This window comes from Penicillium angulare (genome assembly GCF_028827245.1).
Source record: "Penicillium angulare strain IBT 27051 chromosome Unknown utg000004l_segment0_segment0, whole genome shotgun sequence".
In the NCBI taxonomy this organism is placed as follows: domain Eukaryota; kingdom Fungi; phylum Ascomycota; class Eurotiomycetes; order Eurotiales; family Aspergillaceae; genus Penicillium; species Penicillium angulare.
In genome coordinates this window covers 5,819,521-5,846,858 of record NW_026623163.1, presented here as the reverse complement: position 1 = coordinate 5,846,858, position 27,338 = coordinate 5,819,521, and the positions used below count along the sequence as shown (strand labels likewise).

Genomic DNA, 27,338 nt, shown 5'->3' with positions numbered 1-27,338 from the left:
CTAGGGAGCACTATTCCCCGGGAGCCATGCATGGTGACGTTGGGGAATGGATGGTCCGCCGACGCTACATGTACGCTCAAACCTTAATTTACTTTAGCTTAGCAAAGACTTTGAGGTGCATTTCTAAGGTTGAATATAATCACTTTAACACATGAGTTCTTCACGCATGCAGTAATGACAGTGGTCGTCTGATCATAAATTCCGTTTCTTCGATCTATAGCCATGCACCCACCACAGTGTAAATAAATCACCACGTACTGCGCGTCTTACTCCACACTCGAACAAACTCTTGCTTCTCTTTCACTCCAAGTCCAACCCGTTTCACACGGCCCAAGCGAGCAAGAGACTCCCCGACGTTCTCAAGGAATGCCCTCTCGCCCGCTGTCACGCCACCGTCAGCTGCATCCTGCTCCAACGTATCCAAATAATTGGAGTTATATGTGGACTGGCGAGTTGATCGCGCAGGTGGCGCATCGACCGCACTTCGAGTGTTCAGAACACATTCAGCGATTCGGACTCGGATACCGTGCGTAGGCTTGCTGAGCAGAGTCCAAAGAAAGCTAATATAGCTGCCAGGAAGTGGGGTCACCACATCAACTGGGGTGTACCTCAAACTGACAGGGAACACCTTTGTCTTTGACGGCACACCGAGCAATGCATGGCTTAGCGGAAGAATACCTCGGCCGTTGGTTGTGGTGCACTCGGGAAAGATAACGATGGGGCGATTAGGGTACTTCTCCACCAAAGCATCGACGTCGACCAGTTTCGTACCCGGTTCCGGCTGGGTTGAGGGGGCTGAGAAGGCGCGAAAAACGGCTTGAAGGAGAGAGATGCGCTCGACTTGACGGGTGTTTGGGTATGATGCTGTGAAGACAGGGTCGAAGATAGCGGCCAGATACACAGCGTCAATGGGTGAGGTGAATGACGAGGCAATCACGGATCCGGGTTGGGGAAGGCGAGCATTCTGGTGCTTTGATAGCGAGCTAGAGGGGAATTTTTAGTTTCAGGCTTCGTTGATCTAATGGAATACGTAACATACCCTTTCTTAACTCCGTCTACTTGTAGATCAATCCACCAAATACTCGGGACACCTAGTATACACCATAAGGCGGCTTTCTTCCCTAGCGATCCAATGGGAAGCCATTGGAGGATGACAAAGTATGCGAATGTCACGAAAATGAACAGCGGTAGGCGAAAACAGAAAAGGAATATTCTAAGAGGGGCCTGTATGCCGAGGGATTCGGTGGGGATTGGTAGGAAGGGTGCGATGCCCGAGCCTGAGAAGATGTAAGTTATCGTGGCAATAGTGAGGTAAAGATCCCTGGGGAAAGAATGCAGAGAAGTCCGTGATGAACATACCTCGATCCCGGAACTGGGAGAACTTCTCCATCGCTCTTGCCGTGTGGAGATGGACGACTCGAGAATGGGTGAGTCGCACCTTCCCAAAAAGTTGGGGGAGCTTTACATGTGAGAGCCACGTGACTACGAGGCTAAAGAACCGTGGGCCAAATCAAAGATAACGTATAGTACATGTAGATCGCTTATCTGCATCGCCGTTTCGAAAATAATCTACACAGCTCTCTAAGATTCCAATTAGAAGTCTTACATGATAGGTTTCCAAAACACTCGTGACTCAAATTATGCAATGTAATGAATGTTATATATGCGATGAAACGGCTAAAAATATTCACTCCTGGAACACCGTGCAATGGCGGAAGGCGTTATACTTTACAAGATCTAGATGCAGAATGCTCAATCCTCGCCATCATTGAATTCACCAACCACGAAATCCGGGACGTGCGGTGCGGAAGGTAGTCGAAACCACCAAATGGCAGCGGCAACCATGCAAAACAAAGTGCTAGTCATAATCCAAGCCAGTCCGACCCAGAAACCACCCATGCGAAGACCAATTTGGAATACTCCTGTGATCGATAGACTGGCTACCACGTTACCCACAGATTGAAGAATTTCAATCACCGTATACAAACGTGCGGTCTCGTCTCTCTCCACGAGTGTAGTGATGATAGACCGAGTCAGGAAGACAAACCCCGAGCCAGAAGTCTGAACAATCAGACTAACAATGAGACTCCCGACGTTGGGCGAGAGTCCAATTCCTAATGTACCGATAGTCAAGCAGAGGACGCTTCCTCGAGCGAGCCAAAGGTCTCTCTCCGTGGAAGAGCGTCTCTGGTCCAGGTAATGCTTCTTGAGCCAGGGAAGGCCAAACAGAAACACCGGAATAGATACTGTAGGCCGGAATGATACAAGAAGGTTAGACTGTGCTAGTGTCCAATGGTACCGCGTCGAGACATATTGAGTTAGGAACCATGAAGAGCCACGACTGAGACGGTAGACCAGGAATGCGGTCAAGAGCAGCAAAACGGGCTTTCTGTTTAATATAAACAGATATGGCTGGACATAAAATTGGTAGTGGGCGCGTATCTTGCCCCAAAGTGATGTGTCCGGGGCAGGATAACTGAAGGTCATGTGCGCCTCATGATCGGAGCCCATTTCCACGTCGCTCTCGTCATGGTATGACCTGCGTCCCATCTTTTGAGGATTATGTTCAGGGTCTTCATCCACGAAGTCTGATAGCTCAACACTCGATGGTTCAGGTTTACTCGATGATAGCCTCACGTGCTTAGTCTCGGGAAGCACCAGAATCAGCATCAACCCGAGGAAGACGATTCCATATCCAATGAATATAGGAATCCATGGGTTCAATGTCATCAGATAAGAGCTAAAAGCACTTGAAATGAAATCAACTCCCATGGATACGATAGCGAATTGGAAGAAAAGCGTTGCTCTGAATGGCAAATTATTTATTAGTTCGGGAACCCAAATTGTATATAGTGCTGAATCACAAGTGATAAATACCTTTCTTCTTCTGTCGTTACATCGGCCATCATAGTCCAAATAATGGCAAATGCAACGACCGGGCCGCCGCCAAGCAACCAAGCCAGGGAGGACAGCCAGACTGCGCGTAGGGGGATGGTATCGGAGAACCACATCACGACAAAGGTGATCATTGCATTGAGCAAAAAGCCGGGGAGACCGAGAACTAAAGTCGACTTGCGACCTTGTCGGTCTGCCAGCAGACCATATGGGATGGCTAGAAGGGCACCTGCAATGTGGTCAGAGAAAGCCAGCGTAGTTTATATTATCAAGTCAATCATACATAGCAACCCATCAAAGAACATATGATAGCCCTTAACTGCAGCCAATTCTGCTTGTACCTCTGCTCCCTTACACATCTCCTCTGGAACCTGGCCATTGGCCCCGATTTGACTCGGATCGGCTGTGAGATACCATTGTCGACATGCGATAGACTCGAAGATCCGGACCATGGGGCCTTCAATGAATGCAAACCCGATCTCGACCGCAAGAATGAGGGTAAACAGTGTGACCTTCAGTCGGAATCCGACCTTTTTTGCCGCATCATTGTTATCCGTTTGCTGGTGGGACTTCGGTTCGTCATGGTGCACACGGCCAGGGGCGGGTGGTGATTGCGGAGATTCGGGGGCGAGGAAGGGAGCGTCTTCGCGATCCTCGCGATCCAATTCATGTTTCGGAGACATGTTGGGCGGGCATTCCGAAGTATATATATTTATAAAGAATATGGACAATCGAAGGATAAAAGGGAAAGAGAACACATGGCTCCTCCGATCTCAGCTTCGGGGGGCTTATTCATGTGTAACACGCGGACAAAAAGTGTCCAATCGTCGCAAGCGGTACGGTCACGCTCTCTTGGCCTGGGTCGGCCCCACTATTTATAGCGCAAGGAGGGTCACTATCAGTCAAGTCACTAGATGATGTGATAAACATACACAAACACAGATTCAACCCATTTGAAGAGATTATTCATAGCCTTGGAAGTAATGGAATATATATTCAGTATCATTGTTTTATATGTATAAGTATCAGCTATCACTTGGATCGATTATACATGTACATTAGACATATCCCGCCTCTTCAAATAGGCTTCCTCGGGCCTGCACTACAGCAGACAGTTCCAGGAGAAATTCATATAGAATTACTACGTTGGTCAAAACATGCCCGAGAGTGACAGTTGATCCTGGTCCATGATCGGCACTATTTTCAGCATCAGTCTCCACGGCGTCCGTAGCGGGTGGTCCGGGAGCCGGGGGGAATGGCATGGCCAGCCGCTGCCGTAAGGCCTCGGCCGCCGGAGCACGGGAGATCGATGACCCCCGAGATTCTATCGGGCGCACAGAGGGTTCACCCCGCATAACACCAGGTATCGATCCCGATGGGTTGATAGGCTGGGGAGATTGGCCACGTGAGTTGGGAATGGAAGGTTCTGGTGATCCGGGGTATGAAGGACGTGAGCGGTCTACGGACGCCGGACCAGGGGCCTCAGAGACTACCGAGGATCGACCCGGCGTTTGTGGACGCTCATCTCGGTGAAGTAAGTCACGGCGAGCAGCTACCAGGACATCAAAATCTGGAAGATTTTGCTGCCACTGGTGTACTTGTTCTACCAATTTCTTAAGTGCCGATGTCAATGTCGGCGCAGCTGTTTTGGGCCATGTAGGCACCAAGTAAGACTGGCGGATGCGGTCAAATTCATCAGAAGGTTCCTCTTCAGGGAAATCGTAGTGGGCTGGGTCAACCAACACCCATCCGTCTAGGGAGAATAGATGGGATGATGCCAGGCTCATAAGAACTCCAGTAAGCGCTAGATTGACGATAACACTGTTGCTGAAGAATGAATCAACACATGTCAACAGACCTTGAACGATAGGGTCGTCCTGTTGAAGTTGTAGCGGCACGGGAACCGAATCTTCAGCTTGTTCAGCAGACACGGGGAGACAAAGGCGCGACTCTAGCACCCATGTCGCATCCGAAACGTAGTTATCATACGATTCATTTAGCGTAGGCTCATCAACAAGAGATGTACCTAGGCTGAGGAGTTGTTCGAGCTCTGCATTGAATGCACCAACAGTCCGCTGCTGAGCTGGCTTGCTAGGAACCGTGTGAATCAGTGCTCGGGCAAAAGGATGGTGGCGTTGAAGAACGACATTCAGAAGACGTAAGGTAGCCAATACGGTTTGGCGATTGGATGATTGGAGGCCAAGGAGCGCAAGGTCACGCAGATTGAAGAGGGAAGGAGATGGTTGGGCCGCCTCGGAGGCCAACGCAGCTAGTACGTTGAGAGATCTTCGTCGACTGGCCGACATATCTATTTTCTCTTCTGGGGGAGGAGATGATGCCAGTAAGAAATGCAAAATCCGGTGAACTAATTCACCTTGATCAATGGAATCCAGGATGCGACAAAGGTATGTCATCACGGCCGCAGTTGAGCCACCAGCTACATCGGAAGATTCTAATAAAGAAGGGTATCTGTACTAATCAGCTTTTTGAAAAAGGAAATTGAATCGGTTGGTAGTCTTACAAAAGTTGCTCAAGAAAGAGAACCTGAAAATGATCCAGGAGGGTGTAGTTAACTTCCGCAGATTTGCAATGGTCAATGGTGTCTTGCCAAAACAGCAAGTATGACATGAAGGCATCCATAGCCTCGCTAAGCGCGGGTTTGAGAGCTGTGACTTCGTTGGCATGATCGGAGAGGGCGATAATATGAGGTGCATCCTCATCAATCGAAGGGAAACACAGACTGCATTGTGTTAGCCTATTTGGGCTCTTTAGATGCCAATGCGGTTACTCACCTGCCCAGTTGACTGTATAGTGCACCCAGTCCGGTAGCCATCAATGTCGCCAAATCACTTTCAATCAACCATTTCTCTAAGTTCTTTGACCGTGATGCCGTCTCAATCAAATATAGGAGACCCGTCCGAGCGAAATCACCTGCGCGACCATCGTTATGTACGTAGTCGACCAAAAGATAGAACAGCGGAAATTCATCCTTCCGCATGGCGCCTGCGAATTCCGTTCCACTCGACGCTGGTGGCTCCCCATCCTGGCCCATTGGTGTAGCTCGAGGCACAAACCACGCGGGAAGGATAGTAGGTTGCAGACGGATATTGTTTGCAATACCAAACAATAATTCCACTAATCTCCCTTCAATCTCGTCCGAGGCCTTATCTGCCCGCCTGACTAGATCTACCATTGCGCGAGCAAAGAGACGATTGTCCACCACGCCGTCCACCTCGGCGTCGATCAGGGTGTTGAAGAATAACGTGGCGGAGCGCAACAATGCATCATCGTAGTAGGATAGAGCCAATTTCGTCACGGTTACGAATATTTGTGAGGATGCGGCATAGGCCACACAGGGGTGAGGAGCTGGTCCTCGGGATTCATCGCTTAGGATTGAGTTCAATCGTTCGATATAGGCACGCGCGTGGGCGATGGGTTGTTCGCCAGAGGGGGTATTATTTGAACGCCATATTTGCTATTGAATGGTTCGTTAGCTCAGGGCAACAGTCGCCATGAAATTATAAGTACCTGAAGAGCATTGCATGCGCGTTTAAAGGCTGCCAGCCTCTCGGTGGGCGAGGTCGCTCGGGAGCTCTTTGACAACGCGCGCGAGCCGCCGATTAGACGTGACCACTAAAAACCGTTAATGACACAGAAATTGACCCTTTCTTTTTGTGAGTAGGGCACTTACAAAGTCCATTCTCATGCAGCATCATCCCACGCGCTGAAGCGAGGAGTGAAGTGGACGGGGTTGAAGGTCGAGGTGGAGCCTCGGGTGGAAACGTGTATCGCGGGCGATCGACTCCGCAACACCACCAGATCAGGCGTCTCAACCCCTGGCAATAGGCAAGCGGCAATCCAGGCTCATCTATGAAATTGATTTTCCCACAATCAAGATTTAAGCTTCGTTCGGCTATCTGAAATGTCCTAACATTGAGAATGTTCGTAATTATTTCAATTTTGACTTTACTGCAAACATCATGCAGGGGAGACGAGAAAGTGAACCGCGCATAGTTCTAACTCAACAATAGAACACATTCAACAGCATGCGGGGCACAAACAATGAAAGATACTGTAAGTCATTAGAAGTATCGGTAAGTATCTGGAATCCCTCCGTTACTTCAGTGCGAAATGAGCCTGCTACGCAGGATATGACCCCCACTTGAAGACGGCAATTTCAGCCCGAGGTGGCATATACCATAGCCATAGTTAGCTTGGAAGTGATATTGAGGGGTCTCCATATGTATCTTAAAGCTATACTAAAATAGGAAGGCGGAATATCAATAAATTCAAGATCGTCATCAAAATTTACATAATGATTCTACAGAATTATGTATGTAGTTCCTATGGCGCTTACAGGCATTCGTTTCAAGTTGGGGGTGACGCCCATATACATTTTAGGCATGACCCTGAGCAATAAAAGCGGATACTACGCATTAGCCGGATCCTCTTGTTAAGATCTATTGGGTTCTTGAAATTGAAGTATATCGATATGATGAAGAACCGCCCATACATGTAATCACGTCTACGAGGAACATGAAAACAGTTTGAAGGAAGATCGTGTCAGTCCAAGGACTGAACACGCAGGACTATGCCTGCAGAAAGTAATTATTGACAAGGAAATGCGCTCCTAAATCGAATCCAAAGCCACCCAACGCCTTTGGAAAACCGTACCGCCGGTATTCAATCAAACAATTAAAAACAGAAAAAATAAGCATCACACCGATCATCACATGCGCCAGTTGCCATATCCCATTCTAGGACGTCATGAATCATTTGGACTTTTCTCCGTGAAGTTATCAGTCACTCTCCTCCTTGGGCTTGCGTCCGCCACGCTTCCGACGTCCGTCATTTTGATCACTTCCATCATCTTCGTGCTTGCGACCGGCTGGTTGGTCGGGAACCTTGGCGATGATATCGGCTAAGAAATCCAAGACCTCGTCCTTGGCAACGGCCTGTTTGAGGTGGCTAGCCGTGACGCGTTTTGAGTTGCGGTCTTTCGCTTCTTGGGCAGCTTTTGTGACCAAAGATATCATAAACAGTTCCAATGCTTTAGCTAATTGTAAGACGAATATGTTAGCATTTCACCGCACCTATAATATGGACGGGGTCATTGGCGATACATACAAACTGCAACGGGTGTCACCTGCGCGACCTTGCCAACGTCTTCATCTGCCTGCATGATGCGCTTGATGCGCGCGACAGGGAATTTGGTCTTTACTTCGATGCCCGCGCCTGGTCTGGCTTGTGGGACTTCCTCCGGCATGGGCGCGACAGGCATGGACGCGAGCATTGGTGCGAGCTCGGGGACAGGCGCGTCCTCAGGCTGCAGGCGTGATGAGCGACGTGCCATTTCGTCTTGAAAGGCGAACTGATCGGGTGGGACGTACTGCTGGGGGATGCGACTCGAGCTTGGAGGTTGGTAGGTATTGAAGAACGGCGAAGCGTCGTAGGATACGCGATGTGTTATTGGACTGCTCAACGGCGCGTAGGGCGGGGGGTTGGGAGGAGAGGAGAAATCGGGAGATCGTGGTCGATAGTTGTCCTCTGTCATGCTGTAGCATTCAGTAGCCGGTGAACAAGTGAATCAAGTCATTCCCATCGGGTATAACAGGTAAGTTTTTGTTTCGAGGTAAGTTTGGAGGAAGAAAAAGAACGGGAAGTTTGGGGCGGTCACGGACCTTTTTAAAGTGACCCGAGTGGAGCTTGTCGAGTCCTTCTCCATTTCTTTTTCACCTTTTTCTTTCCTTCTCTCTTATATCTTCTGATCGGACCTTATCATCTATGTGTTTTTCTTTATTCAAGAACAATTTAGTTTTTTCTTCTTTATTTTTCTACATCTGGTATCCCTCGATCATCAGAACTCCTTATTCTATCCCCACAAGCCCATTGTTTTTTACACCCTTGATCCTTCACTCATGCTATGATGCAATAGACGCGTTCGACCTGCCTCTCTTTCCGTCCTAAACCCTATTCCTGTTTCCTCCCCTCTCCTCTTGAAGGGCGAGAACGCCTAGATAGCTTTGGCCCATGTCTATGACGACACTGCTGTCCGGAGGCCAACCCTGAAGAGACCACCAGATGGTATCGCAGAGGCGCTGATGATGGACCCAAAAATAACTTGATCTAATCCGAGACAATATTATGGGAAATATAAATAAATAACTAGCAATCGCGTGACTCTTCTGTTAAGAGAATTTATGCTCTTCAAGCTCCATCTGGGTACATCCATAACACGGGGGCCAGATACATTCGTATTCAATGTGCTATTGAAGTCATTCAGTTGTGCCCAGCGGGTGATGCCTGGTAGTATGGATCTTTGGGGTAGCATGTACCTATACGGATACCTACCTAGGTACTACTAGGCGCTTGACTCAGGTTGCAGCAACAAAGGCAGCTACATATCTGGTTAGGACTGGTATGCAGACATCGGGATGCAAAGAGCACGAATCTTGAAATTTTATATTATCAGCCCGAGAAAACCTAAGCATTGGACACGCTGATAGTTCTCCAAATACTATTAATAGCTTGAGACTTGGTTCATTTTTGGCTTCCTCAGTAGTTTACATCCGCTTGATTAATTCAGGGAAACAGTTCAAGACACCAGTGCTGTGCTAATACTACTTGTGGATTTGATTGGGCAGGGGAGTCCAATGGATCCGCATAGCGATGTAGCTTACAGAGCCACATCGACTAGCAATGCTGAATATAACCGTAAAGATTATCAGTAACCAGCTGGGCAGTTTGTTATGCACATGTAAAACTGCCAAACCTAAAGTGATGACGCTAACCCTACAATGGAAATACCCGCTCATCTAACGATCGGGTGCATCTCGGTGGATTATTTATCCGACTAAATTCCATATCGCGTTGCTCACGGCCACTTTCTACATGACTTCTTCTCATGCTTCATTTGGTCCGCAATCCACAATTCTTAGGTGTGGAAAGCCTCAGTCGCTTATTTACCGTTCTCCATGGCCGCGGCGGATCCGCCAGCTGGTCTGATGGACATCGCCAGGTATGTCTCGGTTTGTTGGCTGACATGGCACATTTCAACCTAATCCGGCTCTAGCACTCTACCTCGGGATGAGATTCCCATGAAGCTGCGGTGTTCCATCTGCAACACGCTGGCGGTGAATGCGTTTCGCCTCCCATGTTGCGACCAGTCAATCTGCGAACCTTGTAAGTCGAAATTGCATCATTTATCCCCGCGGCTCAGGAAAGAAGAAGAAAAAAAAAGAGAAAAAGGCTAATAAAGGTCAATCTTGCAGGCCAAACCTCTCTCTCCGATACTTGTCCCGTCTGCGCACATACACCAGTTTCGCCAGATGTGTGCAAGCCTAATAAAGCTCTGCGCACAACCTTGAAAGCATACCTTCGCACCGAGGAAAAGAAACGTGAGAAGGAACGCCAGGCCAACGCGACCTCGACACCAACTATTCCCACCCCGGCGGAGAGCGAGCAAGCGCCCAAAGATAACACGAGTGGCCAGACTTTGACAGAATCTGCGCCGGCGGAGGCACTCGCGGCGCCAGTGACACAAGAACCTACGTCTGAACATCCCGCAGCAGAGAGCGGCCTTTTGCAAAAAGCGGAAAATACACTGGAAGCCAATGGCCAAGACACACAACAGCCAATAGCTGAAGTATGAGCCACCAATTTTTCACATTGCTCTTACAAAACGTACTAACCTTTATCGGCAGTCTGTTGAAGCAGTTGGTGACTATGTCCCAGAGCCGGCAACTTCCGCGGATACAAATGCACATCCCATCGATGGAGACGGCGCAGCCCCCGATACATCCACTGAGCCCGCCGCCCAGGAAACCCCTCAACAGGGTGAACCGAACGGCATGAGCATGAATGCAGGAGGATTTTCTAATATGGGCTGGAATGGAAATGGCATGTTCAACGGGATGAACCCATTCATGGGCAATTCGATGTTCAATTTTCAGAACCCTACAGGTAATTCAACTCGAACTCTCATATTTTGGCCCCTTGGACACGCTAATCGATGGTATCTACCAGGTATGCCCATGGGAATGGACCCGATGGCCGCAAGTCAGGGGATGTTCGGAGATTATGGGATGAACATGACTGGTATGGGCATGAACATGGGAATGAATTACGACGGGCAGGGCATGTATGGTTCCGTAGGATGGGACGGTTCCCAGCAGAACATGTGGCAAGGCGGCCAAGATAAATTCAATCCAAATGCTTTCGCAAATCCCTCGGGCCCTCCGTATGGAGGAGCATTTGGCGGATCTAATATGTCTTACCCCTCTAACGCGGATTACCAGCCCAATTACTACGGTACAGGATTTGGACGTGGCGGGTTTCGGGGTCGGGGCCGTGGTCAGTTCCATAGCGGACCCGGCCGAGGAGGGTTTGGAGGTAACGGCCAAGGCAATTTCGCCAACGCTGCTAGTCATGGCCTTCCTAATCGCCCATTCTCTAACGGTTCTATGGATGGTACCAATGGGGATCTCCCTGATGGCGCTCCCCCTTCCCAGGCGAATGAAAACACAAACGTTGAGCAGGTTGCAGATGGCGATGAAACACTTTTGAATGATAAACCAGAAGCCATGTCCACCGATAAAAATACTGAACAATTGCAGGGAATTCCTACTATTGACAGTTTAGATGAGTCCACGTCAATGGGGCCAGCTGGCTATCCAGGCTCTATGGGCCCTGGGTATGGAGGTGGTGGCTATATGCGGGGACCCATGTCTAATGGCCGCGGGGGCGGCTTTTGGGGTGGCCCAATGGCCCAACCTCACATGGAACCAAGAAATCCTGGCGTAGAAGGAGCGCCAGCAGCACCACGTGCAATGAGACAGGGACTGCCTAATACTAGCGTTCTACGGCAACGAGGCTTCCATCAGGGACGGCCCTCGATAGGAAGCAACACCCCGGGCCCTGAACAAAGGTATGTCAATTCCTTCAAGGTTCTTAGATTGTATTATATCTAATTTGTGCAGCAGTAATACCGATGCGCCAGAGGATCTAACCCAAAGCCGGTCTCAGTCTAAAGCCCCATCTCAACCCCCGCAGGCTGAACCTCGATCCCGTTCCCGTTCCCCTGCACAAAATCAGGTCTCTCGAGCTCACTCACCTAGTGCACATGTACCAGAAGAGGATCGACAAAGTCGTCGCGACCGCGATGTGAAGCGTCTCACAGAAGGCCGCTCTCGCTCACCATCAGGAGCTTCCTCGCGACGTTCTTCACGACACCGCCATCGTGACAGCGATCGAGAACGGGAACGTCGAAGTGGTCATCGATCCCATCGATCGCGCCGCCACCAGAGCCGGAGCCGTAGCCGCAGCATAACCCGGAATGGCGACAGCCGCCAAGCTGACCGCCTTGCTTCCATAGCGGAGGACAGGTCGAATGGGCCTTCAAAAACATCAGCAAAGATCAACCCTCGTGATCTCGCGAGCCGTATTGGAAACGCTCATCGAACTAGCAAAGATCGACCCAGTCGCCGGGAAGAAGATCGTGATCGGGACCGAGACCGAGACCGCACTCGAGATAGTCGCCATCGTGAACGTGCTAAAGACCGTGACCGTGAACGTGACCGCCGCGATCGAGATCGAGACTCTGAGCGAGATAATCGGCGAGACCGTGAGCACGAGCGTGAACAGGGTAGAGATCGTGGTAAGGACCGTAAAAGATCCCGTCGTGATCGATCAGAGTCCGCCAACAACAGTGATCACTCCTCTCATCCCCGGGCCCGACGCGTCAAGCGTGGCACCGATGATCGCACCAAAGAACGCGAGACTCCCACTGCCGCGCCCGAACCCGAAAAAGATCCTCATACACTAGAGCGCGAGGCACGAAACCGTGAACGCCTCCTTCGTGAGGAACAGCGTCGTGAACAAGCCAAATCTGGCCACCGACGCGAGAGTCGGAAAGAACGTGTGGTGGCTGGCCGCCGCATCAATTACAAATACGAAGATGAGCTTTAAACCGCGTCAGGACAGCATTTCCTCAAATATTTTGTGCCATAAAAGTTTCATGGGACAGGATGGCGTCTGGCATTTTCATATTTGCTTATATTTCTTCTCTTCTTGCATCACATTTATTCCCTGATGGATGGTTGGGTTACTTTACACAATCCGGTTGATACCAACTGACGGAGGTTTTTATTGCCTCTGTCGTACATACTTTTGAATCAAAATGATTCTACTATTTCGAAGAACGTGAATGAAAAATCTTTATCCCAAGCATAACATGTATTTCTGCCCAGGTGGGCAAACTTGAAACTGCAACTTGTAAAAGACTTGATGAAACTTAAATGCTTACTCCTCATCTGAGTCACCCAACATCAGAATGTGGAGCTTTTCCTCTACTAAACATCCAGATGATCTTCAAATTAATACTAAGCATGAGCCTGAGGTTTATGCGGGTCTCGAGGATCGAAATTTGCGTGTACAACATTTAGATGCATGACATGCATGTATGCCCACAACAACCCGTCCAGGCAACGGGTTAGACTACTAGTATATTCACATGGACACACAACCTTGTAGGTCTACATCAATAATCAGCCTATTGAACAGACCTTCAAATGACACATTTTATAAAAACTAGCCTTGTGACTTCATTCATCATTTTCACACAGTGTACGACATCTCAGGTCCCAATTCTGCCATTGACGTCATTGGGTGTCGAGTTAATCTATACGAAGTTAAATATGACAAAAGCATCATTACCGGTTTCCATGACCAAATATTATATATATTAGATACCTACTACCCTGTTTTAGTATTTAGGAAGAGTCTCTTGAATACTATCACAAGTCTCAACAAATATCAAGATGAGCACTCCGAACCAGGTCAAGCAACCCTTTGCAGCGGACAGCGCCAATTCTCAAGACCAAGATAGCCAGTCCTACAAAGAATGGCTGCAAGAAGCATATAACAACGGATATCAAAGATGGATGCCATGGATTGAAGACCAATATCTGAAATGGTTTGGAAAGGGTGACAATAAAGCCTCCTACGCAACCAAAGGTACTTACATTAATCTAGACAAGCTACATACTTGAACCGTTCAGATGAGACTGACTAATTTTTCATAGATTCGCTCTCCAAAACGAAGGTCACTGGTATTGATCAGGTTGATCAGATCCAAGACGATACGAACAATCTCGTGGGAAATCAGCTTGGTGATAAGGGATTATTCAAGCCGGTGGGACAATTTATGTCGAAGGAGGGTATCAACCGGGCTGAGAGAGATGGAAAGGATGAAGATGGCTCCTATGGTGACTCTTCAACATTCACAGGTATTGGAGCGAAGGGTGTTGATACTGTTGGTTCTGGCGCGGAATCTACTAAGAATATCGCTGTAGGAGGATTGAACGGTGTTAAGGGTCTTGTTTCTGGAAGTGGACAGTGAGGGAAATGGAGCTTGGAATGCTCATCTAATGTTAATTCAATGTCGCGCAGGTTCAAATTCTGATTATCCATAGACTTCTTTGCAGCCTGTCTTTTATTATACTACTCGCCAATATGTATTAGGCTCATGAGTATACGAGTTTGTTCTGGCAACCATCTTCTTGAAGCATACATAGTATAGTAGATTTACAACTTTTGAATCAAATAAAATATTGATGGTTATTCTAAATTATTCGATCTACAGATATCTAAATTTCTCTAATGTAGGGAGTATAAATAGTCTTGATACAAGATCAAGCTCTAAATAAAGCCGCGGAGAAGGATACACATAAGTACCGAGTATACCTTGGCAGCATAACGAATTATTATGCTGTCGCCTGGACGAAAAGGGGTTATCGGCTAAAATGTGCGTAAGCTCTCGATCTCAATGGTGAATGGCATCCGGCTTTAATCCCAAAGCAGCCAACCGAGACTCTTTGATTGGTGAGAGTGGAGTAGAATGATGTCACAGCCATGTGGTATCCAGATCAGTCGCTGTTGGAACGCTCGATTCGAGTTTAGGGGCCGTACTGGATAAAGCTAGTTCCCCCTCTATGGGAGTAGTGGATCAAATCATTGGTATCGGCAATTCGTGGCCATTTTTCTGATCTTCAGCAGATCTCCCTATATCTACTGTGAGGCTCCCTTTATCGGCTTCAGCAGCTCCCTTCCCTTCTTGTCATGATCTAAGATCACTTTACGCTCTTTTTATGTACAATGTTTTTTTTGTAAAAGGGTTTATATTAATATTTGCGCTCTATCCCTTCGATACCTCTTTTAATGATGTCGGCTGAAGAGGATCGTTTGTCAGCTGGCGCACAGGCCAAAGATGAGGAGCAAGGTGTTGTTAACAAGAACACCGAAAAGCTGGCGGATGAAGACATTCCTGCAGAGAATGTGACAAATGAAGACAGTCCAAGCAAACAAAGAATCGCGATCATATTGCTTGGCTTAGGTGTATGTTGAGAATTCGAATTTTGGAAAAGATCTTCATGAGCTAAAGCCTTCCAATACACAGTTGTCTGTCTTTCTTGCCGCATTGGACATTGTGAGTAACCTTTGCTTCAAAAAATTTTGTGCTTGTAAGAACTGTGAAGACTGATTGGATAAGACTATCGTGTCTACTGCTCTCCCCGAGATTGTCGCCCATTTCAAAGCCTCTGATTCTGCATACTCATGGATCGCATCATCCTATCTATTGACCAATGCATCGTCGGTAGGCTTATGGGGTAGACTAAGTGACATCTGGGGCCGAAAGCCTATTTTGAGCACATCTATCATCCTGTTCCTAGGTGGAAGTTTAATTTGTGGATTGGCGATCAATGTTTCAATGTTGATCGCAGGCCGTGCCTTGCAGGGCATAGGTAGTGGTGGAATCACCGTGATGGCGAATATCTGCGTGTCCGATCTCTTCGATGTGCAAAGACGCTCTGCTTACTTGGGTATCTTTGGCGCGACATGGGCTATCGCAGGTGCGGTTGGCCCTGTAATTGGTGGTGCCTTCACCACATACGTGACTTGGCGATGGTGCTTCTATATTAACTGTTAGTCCAACCTATCTTCTCATCCCAACCTTGGAAGTGAATATGATACTAACATGAGAATCATAGTACCTGTTGGGGGCGTAGCTTTTCTTTTCTTGATGTTCTTCCTCAAGATTGACACCACAAAGAAATCCTTGATTGATGGATTGGCCACTATTGATTGGATTGGCGTGGCGTTGGTCATTGCTGGAACGATCATGCTTCTCCTCGGACTGGAATTTGGAGGCGATCAATTCAGCTGGTCCTCCGCGACAGTAATTTGCCTAATTGTGTTCGGAGTGGTTGCTTTGATCATCTTTGGCATATACGAGCGGTTTCCCTCGTCTCCAATTATACCCTTAGCGGTTTTCAACAGCTGGCAGAACATCGCGCTTCTTTTAGTGAATTTCTGCCATGGTGCTGTATTCATTGGAGGCTGTTTCTATCTCCCAGTCTATCTCCAGAATGTTCTTCTGGAAAGCTCTCTAATGAGTGGTGTCCTTCTTCTGCCTTTGGTAGGCGCCTTAGCTATATCGTCTGGCTTAGCTGGCTGGTATCTGCGATCGACCGGCCGTTTCCGCGAAGTCATTATCTTTGGCATGTTTTTCACAACTCTCGGCTACGGTCTCTATTTGGATCTGAAGCCTTACGCATCCTGGTCTCGCATCGTGCTGTATCAAATGATTGTGGGTCTTGGATTGGGGCCTAACTTTCAAGCAACGCTGATCGCATTGCAAGCTAATGTAAAGACTTCGGAGATGAGTCAGGCTACGGCTGCATTTTCACTTGTTCGGCAATTGGCGGCGTCTATCTCCGTCGTTGTTGGTACGGTGATCTATAACCACGAAGTCGCAGTCAAGAAAGCTAGATTAATGGCGGCTGTGGGATCTAACCTGGCAAGTGAGATCGTTGCCGCGTCTACTGCTACAGCAGCCCTCACACGAGAGCTGCCTGGTGATGAGAAGCAGATTGTTTTTGACGTTATTACAAAGGGTCTCTTCTACGTTTGGCTGCTTTACTTATGTATATCAGTCCTTGGGCTGGCTCTTTCATGTACCCTAAGGAATATGCGTAAAGAGACATCTTAGAGACTATAGTACAAAAATTAAGCAGAAGGTTACTGAACTTGAAGGATCGATGTATTGACAAATCCGCTAATAAGAAAAGAGAAGACCGCATATCCACATCCCTAGGTACAGCAGTGCATCACCATATACGTCAACACGTGTAGAACATAACTCCCGGCCAAAAGTTCGATGATTTGAGACTCTCCACGACATCTGCCACAGTAGTGACGACATAAATAGAATAAAACAAGAGACAATTCACAAACGATGCTAATGAACAGCTCAGTTCAACTTGGTCTTCAGGGCTTCGATTTCGGCGGTCAATGTTTGCACCTGCTGTGCCTGCGCAGCAATGGTCTTGGTTTGTTCGGCGATCAGTGATTTGATCTCCTCGATCTCCTTGGAAACAGTGGTCGTTGGCACGCTGTTCTCACTGGCAGGAGATGACGCGACAGGGGTTTGAGCCTTAGTCTGGGTCTATTAAAGCGATTAGCATTCTGACAACAAGATAAAGAGATAGGTAGAGTAGAGTTCGGCAACATACAGGGGTGACAGCAGGGGCAGGTTGGGGCTTGGTCTCAGTTTCCTGGGGGCGCAAAGGGCTGCTGACGCGCGGAGAAGATGCTTCGGCAACGGGAGAGCGGGCAGAGCGCTCAACCGGCTTAGGAATCTCCTCGAAGCTGGAGTCATCATCTTCAGCAGGAGCAGTCTCCTCTTCATCATCTGCGAATTTGTTTACCATAGCGGCCATGGAGGCACCTTGCTCCTTCATAGACGGAGAGGGACGGGCAACGCGCGTGGGCTCTGGGGTAGGCTCTGGAATAGGCTCAGGAGCGGCCTTGGGGGCAACAGGCTCGGGCTTTGTGGGCTCGGGCTCATCAACCTTGATGGAGGGCGTATCTATGGCACCAGTTGGCTTCTCCTGAACACCGGAGACTTCCTCGAGGCCATTGCCATCGTACAAACTAGCCATGGAAATCTTGGGGGGAATGGCCTCTTTACCAGAAAGCCACTCGGAGGAACTCATAGCGGGGGTTACGCCAATGGTGGGATGGTAGATGTCGTCCTGGAAATTCTCGGATCGGCGAGGAACGATGAATGAGACAGGTTCAATGTAGCCGTCGTTGACAGTCTTGAACGCGCGGGTAAGCTCATTTTCGTGCATGTTTACACCACGCTTAGGCATGAATGCAACACCACGTTGAGGATCAGCAGACTTGTATTCTGACAGGAACTCGAATTTGTCATTCTCAAGCTCGAAATAACGGATGTTTCCATCACTAAAACTATGGGTTAGTAAAGATGATCGGGTAGTGGGTAGCATTGATGGTTTGAGACATACCCTCGGCCAGCCAGGTACAGGCAGTTGGTGCCATCATCCCAGAAAGGCATGCAGACACCGGAGATGGAGTCCAGAGTCTTAAAGCCATTAATGGGCTCTCGGGCGGCACGGATATCCCAAAGAGCCAGCTGACGATCGCTCATCTTAGAGAAACCGGTGGTCGCGATCCGGTCGCGCTCGCCTAACCAGACGGAACGGCTGTTCTTGGCACCAGAATGTCCAGCAGATTCATGCGCAGGTCTCTCCTGGCGAACATCCCAGATGCGGAGCTTCTTGTCACGCGAAGTGGTGACCAGAAGTGAACCGTTGGCGCTCCATGACTGAGACTGAACAATGTCACCAATGTTCAGCGTCAACTTTGGCGCACCTGCCTCAATATCCCAGATCTTCACAGTATAGTCGCCGGAGGCCGTTGCCAGAACGTTTTCCGCCGCGGGGTTAAAGAGCACGTGGCCAATCTTCCTGCAGGGAGTGATTAGTATATTTCGCCCTAGCGTCAAATGCGAATTTTAATTTTCCGTACTTGGGGTGACCACTAAGCTTGCCAACAGGCGCGATGTCCTGAACATCATCCGCCTCCACGTCGGGACGAACGGTGAAGTTATCTGGAACCCGCCAGAGGAAGACCTAAGCCCAGTTAGCACTAATTGGATAGACTGGTTGGGCTTGCCATTATACCTTTCCATCGTCGGAGCCGGACGCAATCAAATCATCGTTAAAAGGATTCCTGCATAAAACTGTTATTTATGTGATTTGATGGCAGTGTTGGCGCAGAATGCGCTTACCAGTCGGTGTCGAGCACTACTGCGGTGTGTCCTCGGAAAAGAGGAATGCGGTCCGGTAATTTCCCTCGTTCCTCAAGCGGGATGACAGCAAAAGCTCCACCACCTCCAGCTTCCCAATTGACAGCCAGATGCTTCGGGTTCACCTATAGGGGAGGCTCGTTAGGACCGAAAGGGAGGTAACAGAGGTCAGGGGCGGTGGCGCCAATCGACGAACCTTGATCAGGTTGGTATCCCAGGCATTTCGTGAGATTCGGAGATTATCGTAGCATTGCTCCTAGTATTGGGGTCAATCAGATGTTCTTGAATGATTGGACGTGAGAGGGAAGTAGTACCTTGCGTGTCGAACGTCCGAAGACGTGGCCTTCCCCAACGGTCAGCGAGCAGCTTGATAACAGGCGCCGATCACATTGACTTACGATACTTGGATGAACGCACAAAACGCCCGGACATGATCGGTACCGAACCGTGGAGAAATAAGAAAAGGGAAGGAAATACAAGCTTGCAGGAGCAACTTGAAGGAGAAGAACCCAGCAATTGCTTTTGAATAACCAGGGAATGCGGCAACTGGGGCCTTTGGGGTGTTTCAGCGGGCCAAGTGGAGTCCGCGCTGTCTGGTTTGGGTCAACGGCTTGAAACACCTACTGTACAGTTTGGCTTGCGATTTGGCTTGTTGGTACAAGAGATTGACTAATATGGAGTATATTGTATCAGAAAGTACACGGGATGGAATGGCTCTGTTTCATTTCTTTGCGAGTGAGTGACTGCTATTCTATTGCTTTGTTTGCATCTGGTTCTAACAGCCTCACGTGCTGTATTCATTTGACGATGTAATCTTCAGATTTACCCGAGTGTCAGGCGGTAATCTTCGTTATTTTGGTAATATAGTCAGGTGTCAACACTGAATAGTACGACTAGTCCCAATTCGGGTCGCAGCTGAAAACGGATCGATGAGTCAGCGTTTGTTTACCCGCTCTGTCCCTCCAGAAACCAAACAGCTGCCATACTCCCAATCTCATTGCTGTGGCATGTCCCTTCCCCTCATATCTTGCGCATCTTTCCCCAATTGCCTATCCGGCCGTTGAGACCGTGGCTGGACGAGAATTCCTTCTACTCGCCCGGATTATCTACTCACCGGTAACCTGGCGTGCTACGAATCCCACCATGGAGGATGAGAACATGGTAAACAATCAACACCCGCTGTCGCTGTCGCAATTGCGCGAATACTAACACTCTCCCAACTAGGCTCAGACTCGACCGGCAACTCGGTCGCGCATTCCACAAGTTGGCGGCCTACGAGAGATGAATTCCGCATCAGCAAATTCCCGGTCGGGCATCATGCCGCCTGGAACGATCGTGAATAAGACAGTCTCGCGTATGGATTATATGCGTTTCCAAGAACTCAACTATTCCCAACCGTACTAATATTTGATTATAGCGACTCGTCCCAGAACATTTACATCCCCGGAACCGAAGAAACCTGCATCTGTTTCGCGCCCAGGCCCTGTCGCTTCGAGACAACACGCTCGAGGGAACTCGTTCGCCTCGTCTACCATTTCTCGATCTGGGTCTACAGCCTCTCGACCGGCAACTAATAACTTTTCAGCCACCATGGGCCATAACTCACGCGCGACGTCGGCCATGCCTCGCCCGCAGACCTCGCTTGGCACTCGCAGACTCGGCAATTCCATTCAGCGCCCTGCTACCTCGTTAGATACCCACATTGAAGATGGCGCCGGAAGTGTTCTTGGAAAACGAAAGGGTGAGCAGCATCCCCATCCCCATTCTTTTCTTTCTCTGGCCTCCCTGGATTCCTCCAAAACAGCTCGTGCAATGGTGATGCGCAATGGTCCCAGTCCCAAGGCGTCGCATCCGTTGGCAATGATCTCCCTGGCTCGAGATTCTTTACTCCGAAGATGTCCTGTAGCATTGATTTCTCCACCGCGAGCCCCGTGCAGCGTGTGCAGCCATCCAAGCTTCCCATCCTTACACCATTCAAGCCTTGCGAAATAACGCACTTTACTCCCACGAGATCGCCAAAAAGACCACCCATACTTTTGTTTCTGAACAAAAATTCCCACGTGACAAATTTTGACCGTAATACAGATACCGAATGGAACCAAGACAATCGCGACAAACAAGTGGACGAGATGTTCAATCAAATTATGGCTCGTGTAAATGAACAAGGGCATGAAGCGACTGGTCTTAAAGACACCGTTGAAATTTACAAGTCCCGAAGTGAGTTCTCCATTGTAAAATGGGGCTTGCAGTATGCTAACTTCATGCTCTAGTTGCCGAACTGGAACGCGCTCGCGATGGGCTGGGCGAGGCTAACGTCAATCTGCGAGTGGAACTGGAATCTTTAAGGGGCCAACTTGCTCTTGCTGAAAAAGCCTTGGCTGATGCCCGCCGAGATCAGGACATTGCTATGGACGATGTGGAAGGCCGCCACCGGATTGAAATCGCGTCTATTAATCAGGAAAATCAGAAAGAGAAAGAGAGACTCGCGTCTCGACATGAAGATGAAATACATATTCTTAAGCGAAAGTTTCAAGGCGAGGTTGAAGACGAGAAGGCCAAGCGAGTCCGAGAGCTCGGAAATCTAACAACAGAGTCCACCATGGAGATTCAGAAGTCCCAATTAGAGCTGAACAATAAGGAGCGGGAAATCGCTACTCTGAAGAATGAGCTTGATACCATGAAGGCCGACGTGAACCGCGAACGGAAAACCGTCCATGATCTCCGACATAACTTAGATACGGCCAGCAGCAACAGTGTTACCCTTGAGTCGACAATCAGAGCCCTCAAAGCCCGCATTGAGTTCCTTGAAGGTGGCCGCGAGGAACAATCTCAAGCCTTCGAGCGATGCAACCAGGAAATGATGGATGCTCTGGCAGAGACGGACGCGATCAAAGAAAAGCTTCGGAAAGAAGAGACAATGCGTCGCAAGCTTCATAACCAGGTACAGGAGCTCAAGGGAAATATTCGCGTGTTTTGTCGTGTTCGCCCGTCTCTCAGGAACGAACCTTCATCTAGCATTTCGCCAATGCAGTATCCTGATGAATCCGAAGATGCCAAAGAGATCAATGTCATGGGCCCCGAAGAGAAAAGTAGTCTTGGTACTTTGTCTCGCAAGAACAATCCTTTCTCCTTTGATCGCGTATTTGGGCCCTCCACCCAGAATGCCGAAGTCTTCGACGAAATTAGCCAATTGGTCCAAAGTGCCCTTGATGGATACAATGTTTGCATTTTCTGTTATGGCCAGACCGGCAGTGGCAAGACCCATACCATGTCCTCGCAAGATGGCATGATTCCCCGCGCTGTTCATCAAATTTACCAGACTGCCCAGGGCCTGGAAGAGAAGGGTTGGCGTTATACCATGGAAGGAAATTTCGTCGAGGTTTACAACGAGAATCTCAATGATCTCCTTGGTAACCCAGATGAACTGGATAAGAAGAAGCATGAGATTCGCCACGATATGCAGCGGGGAAAGACCAGTATCACTGACATCACTACTGTTCAACTGGACTCTCCTGAAATGGTTGAAAGCCTCCTCAAAAATGCAGATGCCAACCGGTCTGTTGCCGCTACAAAAGCCAACGAACGCTCCTCTCGATCACATTCAGTGTTCATTCTGAAGCTTACTGGCCAAAACCATGTGACCGGAGAACGTAGCGAAGGTACGCTCAACCTGGTTGATTTGGCCGGAAGTGAACGCCTAAGTCACAGTGGAGCAACAGGCGAGCGTTTGAAAGAAACGCAAAACATCAACCGCAGTCTTAGCTCGCTTGGCGATGTCATTGCGGCTCTTGGCCAGGGCAAGGACGGTGGTCATATTCCATACCGTAATAGCAAGGTACGTTATCCTCTTTCCGAGCCCCGAGTTTTATCCAATTCTAATCATTTTATAGCTTACATATCTACTTCAATTCTCTCTGGGTGGAAATTCGAAGACCCTCATGTTTGTCATGGTTAGCCCATTGCAGGCGCATTTGTCCGAGACCTTGACCAGCTTGAAGTTCGCAACTAAAGTACACAATACCCACATCGGCACCGCTAAACGCCAAGCGCGTGTTCGCGACGCTTGAACATGACGATACCTTATTTTCCTTATGCATATAGTTCGGATTTCAAGTTTTCGAGGTAGAGGTCTTTTAACGATCCTGTCCTCTATCTCTGGAGTTCTGGGATGGATTTATGATTTTCTTTTCGTTTGGAATGCGGAAACTTTGAAGCTAGCTCTGTCTTACCTAGCGCTGGATTTATTGCTTGGGCATTCTGTACCTAGTTCAACCAATGCACAGCGGCAGCCTTTCCTTCAAGTTCTTCGTTCGTACTCTAATCTCGACATTTTAGGCTGTATGGTTCCGATGATCGTTACGTACCCGATATACCTATTTGAATTCCCACGGGTATGTATCATCTATATCAGAACGAAGCTAGATATGCATGTAAACAATCGTTGCCCACGGGTGTGGGATATCAAAGGAATTTGAAATAGGCTATTGGGGCTATTCAAAGTTTCCGAGGTTGACAAATATGGTAAAATGCTATCATCCAAAATACTGCTCTGCCTGCTGTTGTATTTGCTTCGCCTTGGCATGAATAGCTGCAACGTCAAGAGTGCCTTCTTCGCATATATACGCATCTATGAGGTCGGCAGGAACCCATTCAAAGTAAACATTGCGCACATAAGCGGTACAATTATCGCTTGCTGAAAATGTCTGTCTGGCATCATGGAGAAGATTCACCCCTTTCGCATTGGTAGAAAGCCAGCTGCCCATCAGTTCACTGGGGCTATTCTCCTCGGTTTCCTCTCCGCTGGCCGTGTCAGGTTGCGCTACCTTCTCTATTCCGCTGAGAATCAAGATCTTGGTCTGTGGGCTAACATATTTGGCGCTTAGTACCGCAGGCAGTGACCCCATCTTGTTCCTAACCCACCCAGAGCTGGAAATCTGGTCCGCTCCAAGAAGTACAAGATCGACACCAGTTGAAGCGAAAGCTGCAGAGGCATCTGTGTAGACATTCAATTTGAAGGACCGATCAGACGATAATTGGAATTTTGCTTGGAATTCCGTGAGTAGAGATGAAGCCATTGTAGCGCCCTCGTAGAGCGGACGAGACTCAAGGATACGCAGGTCCAACTGAGGTATCCTTGTTGCTGCGAAGGCATCTAATATGCTATCTTTGATGGTTGAGCTTGCAGATAGCGTGAGAATTTTGAGACTTTCTCGTGGTTGTGTCCCAGTCGAAGACAAAAGATCGCGTAGGTAGAACATGAAGGAGTCTTTGATGAGAATTGGCATGGCTCGACGCCTTTCCAGGTGACGGTCAACAATAGAGAGAGCTGATTCCCACCATATCTTCCTATCTTCATCCTGACCTGTCAACCTATCCATATCATCAAGGACTGCAATCAGAGCGTTAAACGTGGCTGCGCTCATACTCTCTCGTCCATTTTTCCATATATGCCATGCCGCTGTACGGGCAGTTTCCCACCATTTGGAATCGTCTTTCAAGTTTCCTAGTACATCTCGAAAGCCTTTAAGAGCGATAGAAGTGAGTTCATGTGAGCCGCTTTGGTGATCTGATTTCAATTCCTTTAAACAGGACTGTAACGCTTGACTGGCTTGTTCATTGAACTCCAATTCGAATAACACGTGTCGAAGGCTGTCTGCTACATGAGGAACTCCATCAAATTGCTTGTCCAATACCTCTATTGGGTTATACCAGTCCCAACCTTCATGTTCCCAGTTGAGACGAATCGCTTGCTCCTCCGCTCCTTCTTGGCGAGCTTTCAATCGAAATGCAAAAGGGTAGATAGTCCATCGTCGTCCCACGGAAGGATCACTGAAAGAATATGCTTTTCCACAGCGCCAGAGCTCCAGATTTTGATGCGTCAGAGTTGTCTCCTCTTCGAGCTCCCGCCATGCAGTCTTGATTGGGGACTCATATACCTCTATACCCCCTGCGATGGCAGCCAGTTGATGTCTGATAAGTTAGCCTGTTTGTGGCTCTGGATCTTGATGCGGACCAGTGAAAAGGTAATGTGGGACTGTATAGAATGAGAAAAGTTAACCATGGAACGTACTGATAAGTTCTCACTTTTTCACTGCGTCGAAACAAGGCAACTTGCGGGGTAGCCTTTGCAGCGGAAAATATGAAACAAGATACAACGTGTCTCTGCTGCAGTTCATCCTTATTCTCTATATTTTGGACCGACATTGCTATTATCCTTGATGAACATAACTGTATATTTCATGAGATGTATGTTGAGGATTTCAGAGTCAGAATCCAAAGTCTGAAGCCCTCGGGAAGGGACAACTATTGTACCCAGCAGCATGTCTTGGTGATGCGTTGTGTCATAACAACATCACCGCGGGGAAACTAGCTTTGTGTACTCAAATCTGTCCATTAATACTCCTTGCTTCTAGATTTATTAATATACAACTAAACAAGTTGAATTTTGAAAGTTTCAAATCAATTCAAGATTAAGCGAAGTGACGTCACCATATACAATTGTGTCGCATCATGATCTGGAACCCAACACAAGACTTCTAGTAATACGCAATTTATCATACAACTACACCCAGAAGAAACAACTGGTTGAAATGCCTATCTATTCAGGATCATGCTTTTGTCGAAACATTGAATATGAGTTGCACCTAGCCTCACCCGATGAAGCACGGACATCCTTATGCCACTGCCGTAATTGTAGAGTAAGTACTCTATATATTGAGCCACCATATTAACTTCGAGACAGTTACTGATTAGCACTGGCAAATGATGCAGAAAGCTTTTGGAACTAACTACGGTTTGACTGTGAAAGTACCAAAGGATGCATTCCGTCTCACAACCGGCAAGCCAAAAGTACATGCCGCAGACAACGGATCGGGAGTCATGATTTATCGCGAATTCTGCGATAACTGTGGTAGCTACATTCTGGAATATGGAGTTCGTGAAACCCATTTCACTTACAGCCCATTGATGTTTGTGGAGTCTATCTACTGACTATAAGGCTAGGAGGCAGCCAAAGACCATTTCCGATACATATGTGCTGGATCTTTGGACGATATAGAGGCACTCCCACCAAAAGGCGAGTTCTTCTGTAAAAGCCGAGTGAGTTGGATGCCGGAAATTCCAAGTAGGTTCTGTCCTTGCTAACATAGCCTGCCACTAAACCGATGCTAATCAGGGCAGATGTATTCCATAAGCAAGCAGTCAAAGAATGATAACTGTATATTAAACTTCATGGGTTTGATGACAGATGGTAAACTATGAAGATAATCATAGTGATTGAAATTTTATAATTGTAATCATGCTTATTGAGATCTATTTCCATTGGTCACTGAAACGCTCTTGACGACCATATCCGGCATCAAAAGGCTTTTTTGAATTGAGACGCCATTGAGGTAGTCATTACTGTCCACACGTCGATATCCATCCTCAAGAGTAGTTTCGATGCCAGCCTTCACATGACGTTTCGCAATTCTCTCGCGTGCCTCTTGCAAATCTGTATCCATGAACACCCGGTAGTCGACAAGCGACGCCAAATCTCGCCACCCAGGCTCATCAAGTAAAAGGTAATTTCCTTCGATAATAATAATTGACGTGTCTGGAGTAATCGATACTCCGCCTTCTACTGGGTCCTTGGTTTCATGATCGAAGGTGGGTGCCCGAATCACATCCTTTGAAGGCCACGATCCTGTTGAAAGCGGAGCTAATGGCATTTTGTCGGCCCAGATCCGGAGTTGGTGAATGAAATCGACAAATCGCTTCACATCAAATGTCCACGGAGCACCGCGACGGGTATATGCTTCTGTAGAGTTGGGCATTTGGTCAAGAGCTGCCCTTGGAAGATGGAACCCGTCCATTGAAAGAAGAGCAGCGCGGCATTGTGAGTCTGAATTGAGGTGTTGAACAATTGCCTCGGCCGTTGTTGTCTTGCCAGATCCAGGAATTCCAGCTATTGCAACTAAATACCGCACTCCTTTGTGTCTTGTAGCCTGTTCCCGGATGGTCTCTGCCAGTCGTTGGTACTCGGAATCCATCTATCAAGACGAATTAGCAACAGAATAATGGAAGAGCAATGGTGCATTACTTACATTTGAATAAAATAATTCGAAATAGATAACAATTTAAAGGAATCTTTGCTTAGAGTCCCGTCACATATAGTAGCCTTATGGCACACCTTGATCAACGAATCATGGTGACAATCTATTCATGTGGAATTGAAATTGAATGCTTTGTATGCCCCCGAAGAGTGTTTGGAGGACGGACTTCCTAGATATTT

General features: G+C 48.1%; 12 protein-coding genes across 12 annotated transcripts; 5 read left to right on the top strand and 7 right to left on the bottom strand.

Moving 5' to 3' along the window:
• Positions 1-247: 247 nt before the first annotated feature.
• On the bottom strand, positions 248-1,390 carry N7478_006089 (lysophosphatidic acid acyltransferase LOA1; the record flags this gene model as incomplete). Its single annotated transcript, XM_056922303.1, has 3 exons — positions 248-983; positions 1,040-1,277; positions 1,360-1,390. 3 exons carry the CDS (start codon positions 1,388-1,390, stop codon positions 248-250), a joined length of 1,005 nt encoding a protein of 334 aa, XP_056780340.1.
• A 362-nt stretch (positions 1,391-1,752) lies between these two features.
• Positions 1,753-3,578, bottom strand: N7478_006088 (putative MFS transporter; the record flags this gene model as incomplete). Its single annotated transcript, XM_056922302.1, has 3 exons — positions 1,753-2,806; positions 2,878-3,124; positions 3,179-3,578. The coding sequence occupies 3 exons, from the start codon at positions 3,576-3,578 to the stop codon at positions 1,753-1,755; spliced, it is 1,701 nt and encodes a 566-aa protein (XP_056780339.1).
• Positions 3,579-3,953: 375 nt separating this feature from the next.
• On the bottom strand, positions 3,954-6,595 carry N7478_006087 (uncharacterized protein; the record flags this gene model as incomplete). Its single annotated transcript, XM_056922301.1, has 5 exons — positions 3,954-5,364; positions 5,417-5,635; positions 5,688-6,370; positions 6,424-6,528; positions 6,587-6,595. The coding sequence occupies 5 exons, from the start codon at positions 6,593-6,595 to the stop codon at positions 3,954-3,956; spliced, it is 2,427 nt and encodes an 808-aa protein (XP_056780338.1).
• Positions 6,596-7,694: 1,099 nt separating this feature from the next.
• On the bottom strand, positions 7,695-8,449 carry nctA (negative cofactor 2 transcription regulator complex subunit BUR6; the record flags this gene model as incomplete). Its single annotated transcript, XM_056922300.1, has 2 exons — positions 7,695-7,951; positions 8,023-8,449. 2 exons carry the CDS (start codon positions 8,447-8,449, stop codon positions 7,695-7,697), a joined length of 684 nt encoding a protein of 227 aa, XP_056780337.1.
• A 1,420-nt stretch (positions 8,450-9,869) lies between these two features.
• On the top strand, positions 9,870-12,861 carry N7478_006085 (RING finger protein; the record flags this gene model as incomplete). Its single annotated transcript, XM_056922299.1, has 6 exons — positions 9,870-9,913; positions 9,968-10,077; positions 10,167-10,540; positions 10,599-10,857; positions 10,921-11,821; positions 11,874-12,861. The coding sequence occupies 6 exons, from the start codon at positions 9,870-9,872 to the stop codon at positions 12,859-12,861; spliced, it is 2,676 nt and encodes an 891-aa protein (XP_056780336.1).
• Positions 12,862-13,712: 851 nt separating this feature from the next.
• On the top strand, positions 13,713-14,293 carry N7478_006084 (uncharacterized protein; the record flags this gene model as incomplete). The annotated part of the gene is made up of 2 exons (XM_056922298.1): positions 13,713-13,908; positions 13,977-14,293. 2 exons carry the CDS (start codon positions 13,713-13,715, stop codon positions 14,291-14,293), a joined length of 513 nt encoding a protein of 170 aa, XP_056780335.1.
• An 818-nt stretch (positions 14,294-15,111) lies between these two features.
• On the top strand, positions 15,112-16,942 carry N7478_006083 (MDR family MFS transporter; the record flags this gene model as incomplete). Its single annotated transcript, XM_056922297.1, has 4 exons — positions 15,112-15,288; positions 15,350-15,379; positions 15,443-15,875; positions 15,942-16,942. The coding sequence occupies 4 exons, from the start codon at positions 15,112-15,114 to the stop codon at positions 16,940-16,942; spliced, it is 1,641 nt and encodes a 546-aa protein (XP_056780334.1).
• A 261-nt stretch (positions 16,943-17,203) lies between these two features.
• On the bottom strand, positions 17,204-19,498 carry N7478_006082 (coronin; the record flags this gene model as incomplete). Its single annotated transcript, XM_056922296.1, has 9 exons — positions 17,204-17,398; positions 17,466-18,201; positions 18,264-18,725; positions 18,787-18,890; positions 18,942-18,990; positions 19,049-19,191; positions 19,263-19,322; positions 19,381-19,409; positions 19,465-19,498. 9 exons carry the CDS (start codon positions 19,496-19,498, stop codon positions 17,204-17,206), a joined length of 1,812 nt encoding a protein of 603 aa, XP_056780333.1.
• A 711-nt stretch (positions 19,499-20,209) lies between these two features.
• On the top strand, positions 20,210-23,133 carry N7478_006081 (putative kinesin family protein (KlpA); the record flags this gene model as incomplete). Its single annotated transcript, XM_056922295.1, has 6 exons — positions 20,210-20,227; positions 20,291-20,420; positions 20,484-20,807; positions 21,152-21,283; positions 21,337-22,901; positions 22,957-23,133. The coding sequence occupies 6 exons, from the start codon at positions 20,210-20,212 to the stop codon at positions 23,131-23,133; spliced, it is 2,346 nt and encodes a 781-aa protein (XP_056780332.1).
• A 465-nt stretch (positions 23,134-23,598) lies between these two features.
• N7478_006080 (translation initiation factor eIF-2B subunit family protein) lies at positions 23,599-25,270 on the bottom strand (the record flags this gene model as incomplete). The annotated part of the gene is made up of 2 exons (XM_056922294.1): positions 23,599-25,036; positions 25,137-25,270. 2 exons carry the CDS (start codon positions 25,268-25,270, stop codon positions 23,599-23,601), a joined length of 1,572 nt encoding a protein of 523 aa, XP_056780331.1.
• Positions 25,271-25,656: 386 nt separating this feature from the next.
• Positions 25,657-26,056, top strand: N7478_006079 (GFA family protein; the record flags this gene model as incomplete). The annotated part of the gene is made up of 2 exons (XM_056922293.1): positions 25,657-25,764; positions 25,820-26,056. The coding sequence occupies 2 exons, from the start codon at positions 25,657-25,659 to the stop codon at positions 26,054-26,056; spliced, it is 345 nt and encodes a 114-aa protein (XP_056780330.1).
• Positions 26,057-26,367: 311 nt separating this feature from the next.
• Positions 26,368-27,096, bottom strand: N7478_006078 (phosphoribulokinase/uridine kinase family protein; the record flags this gene model as incomplete). Its single annotated transcript, XM_056922292.1, has 1 exon — positions 26,368-27,096. The coding sequence occupies one exon, from the start codon at positions 27,094-27,096 to the stop codon at positions 26,368-26,370; it is 729 nt and encodes a 242-aa protein (XP_056780329.1).
• Positions 27,097-27,338: the final 242 nt, after the last annotated feature.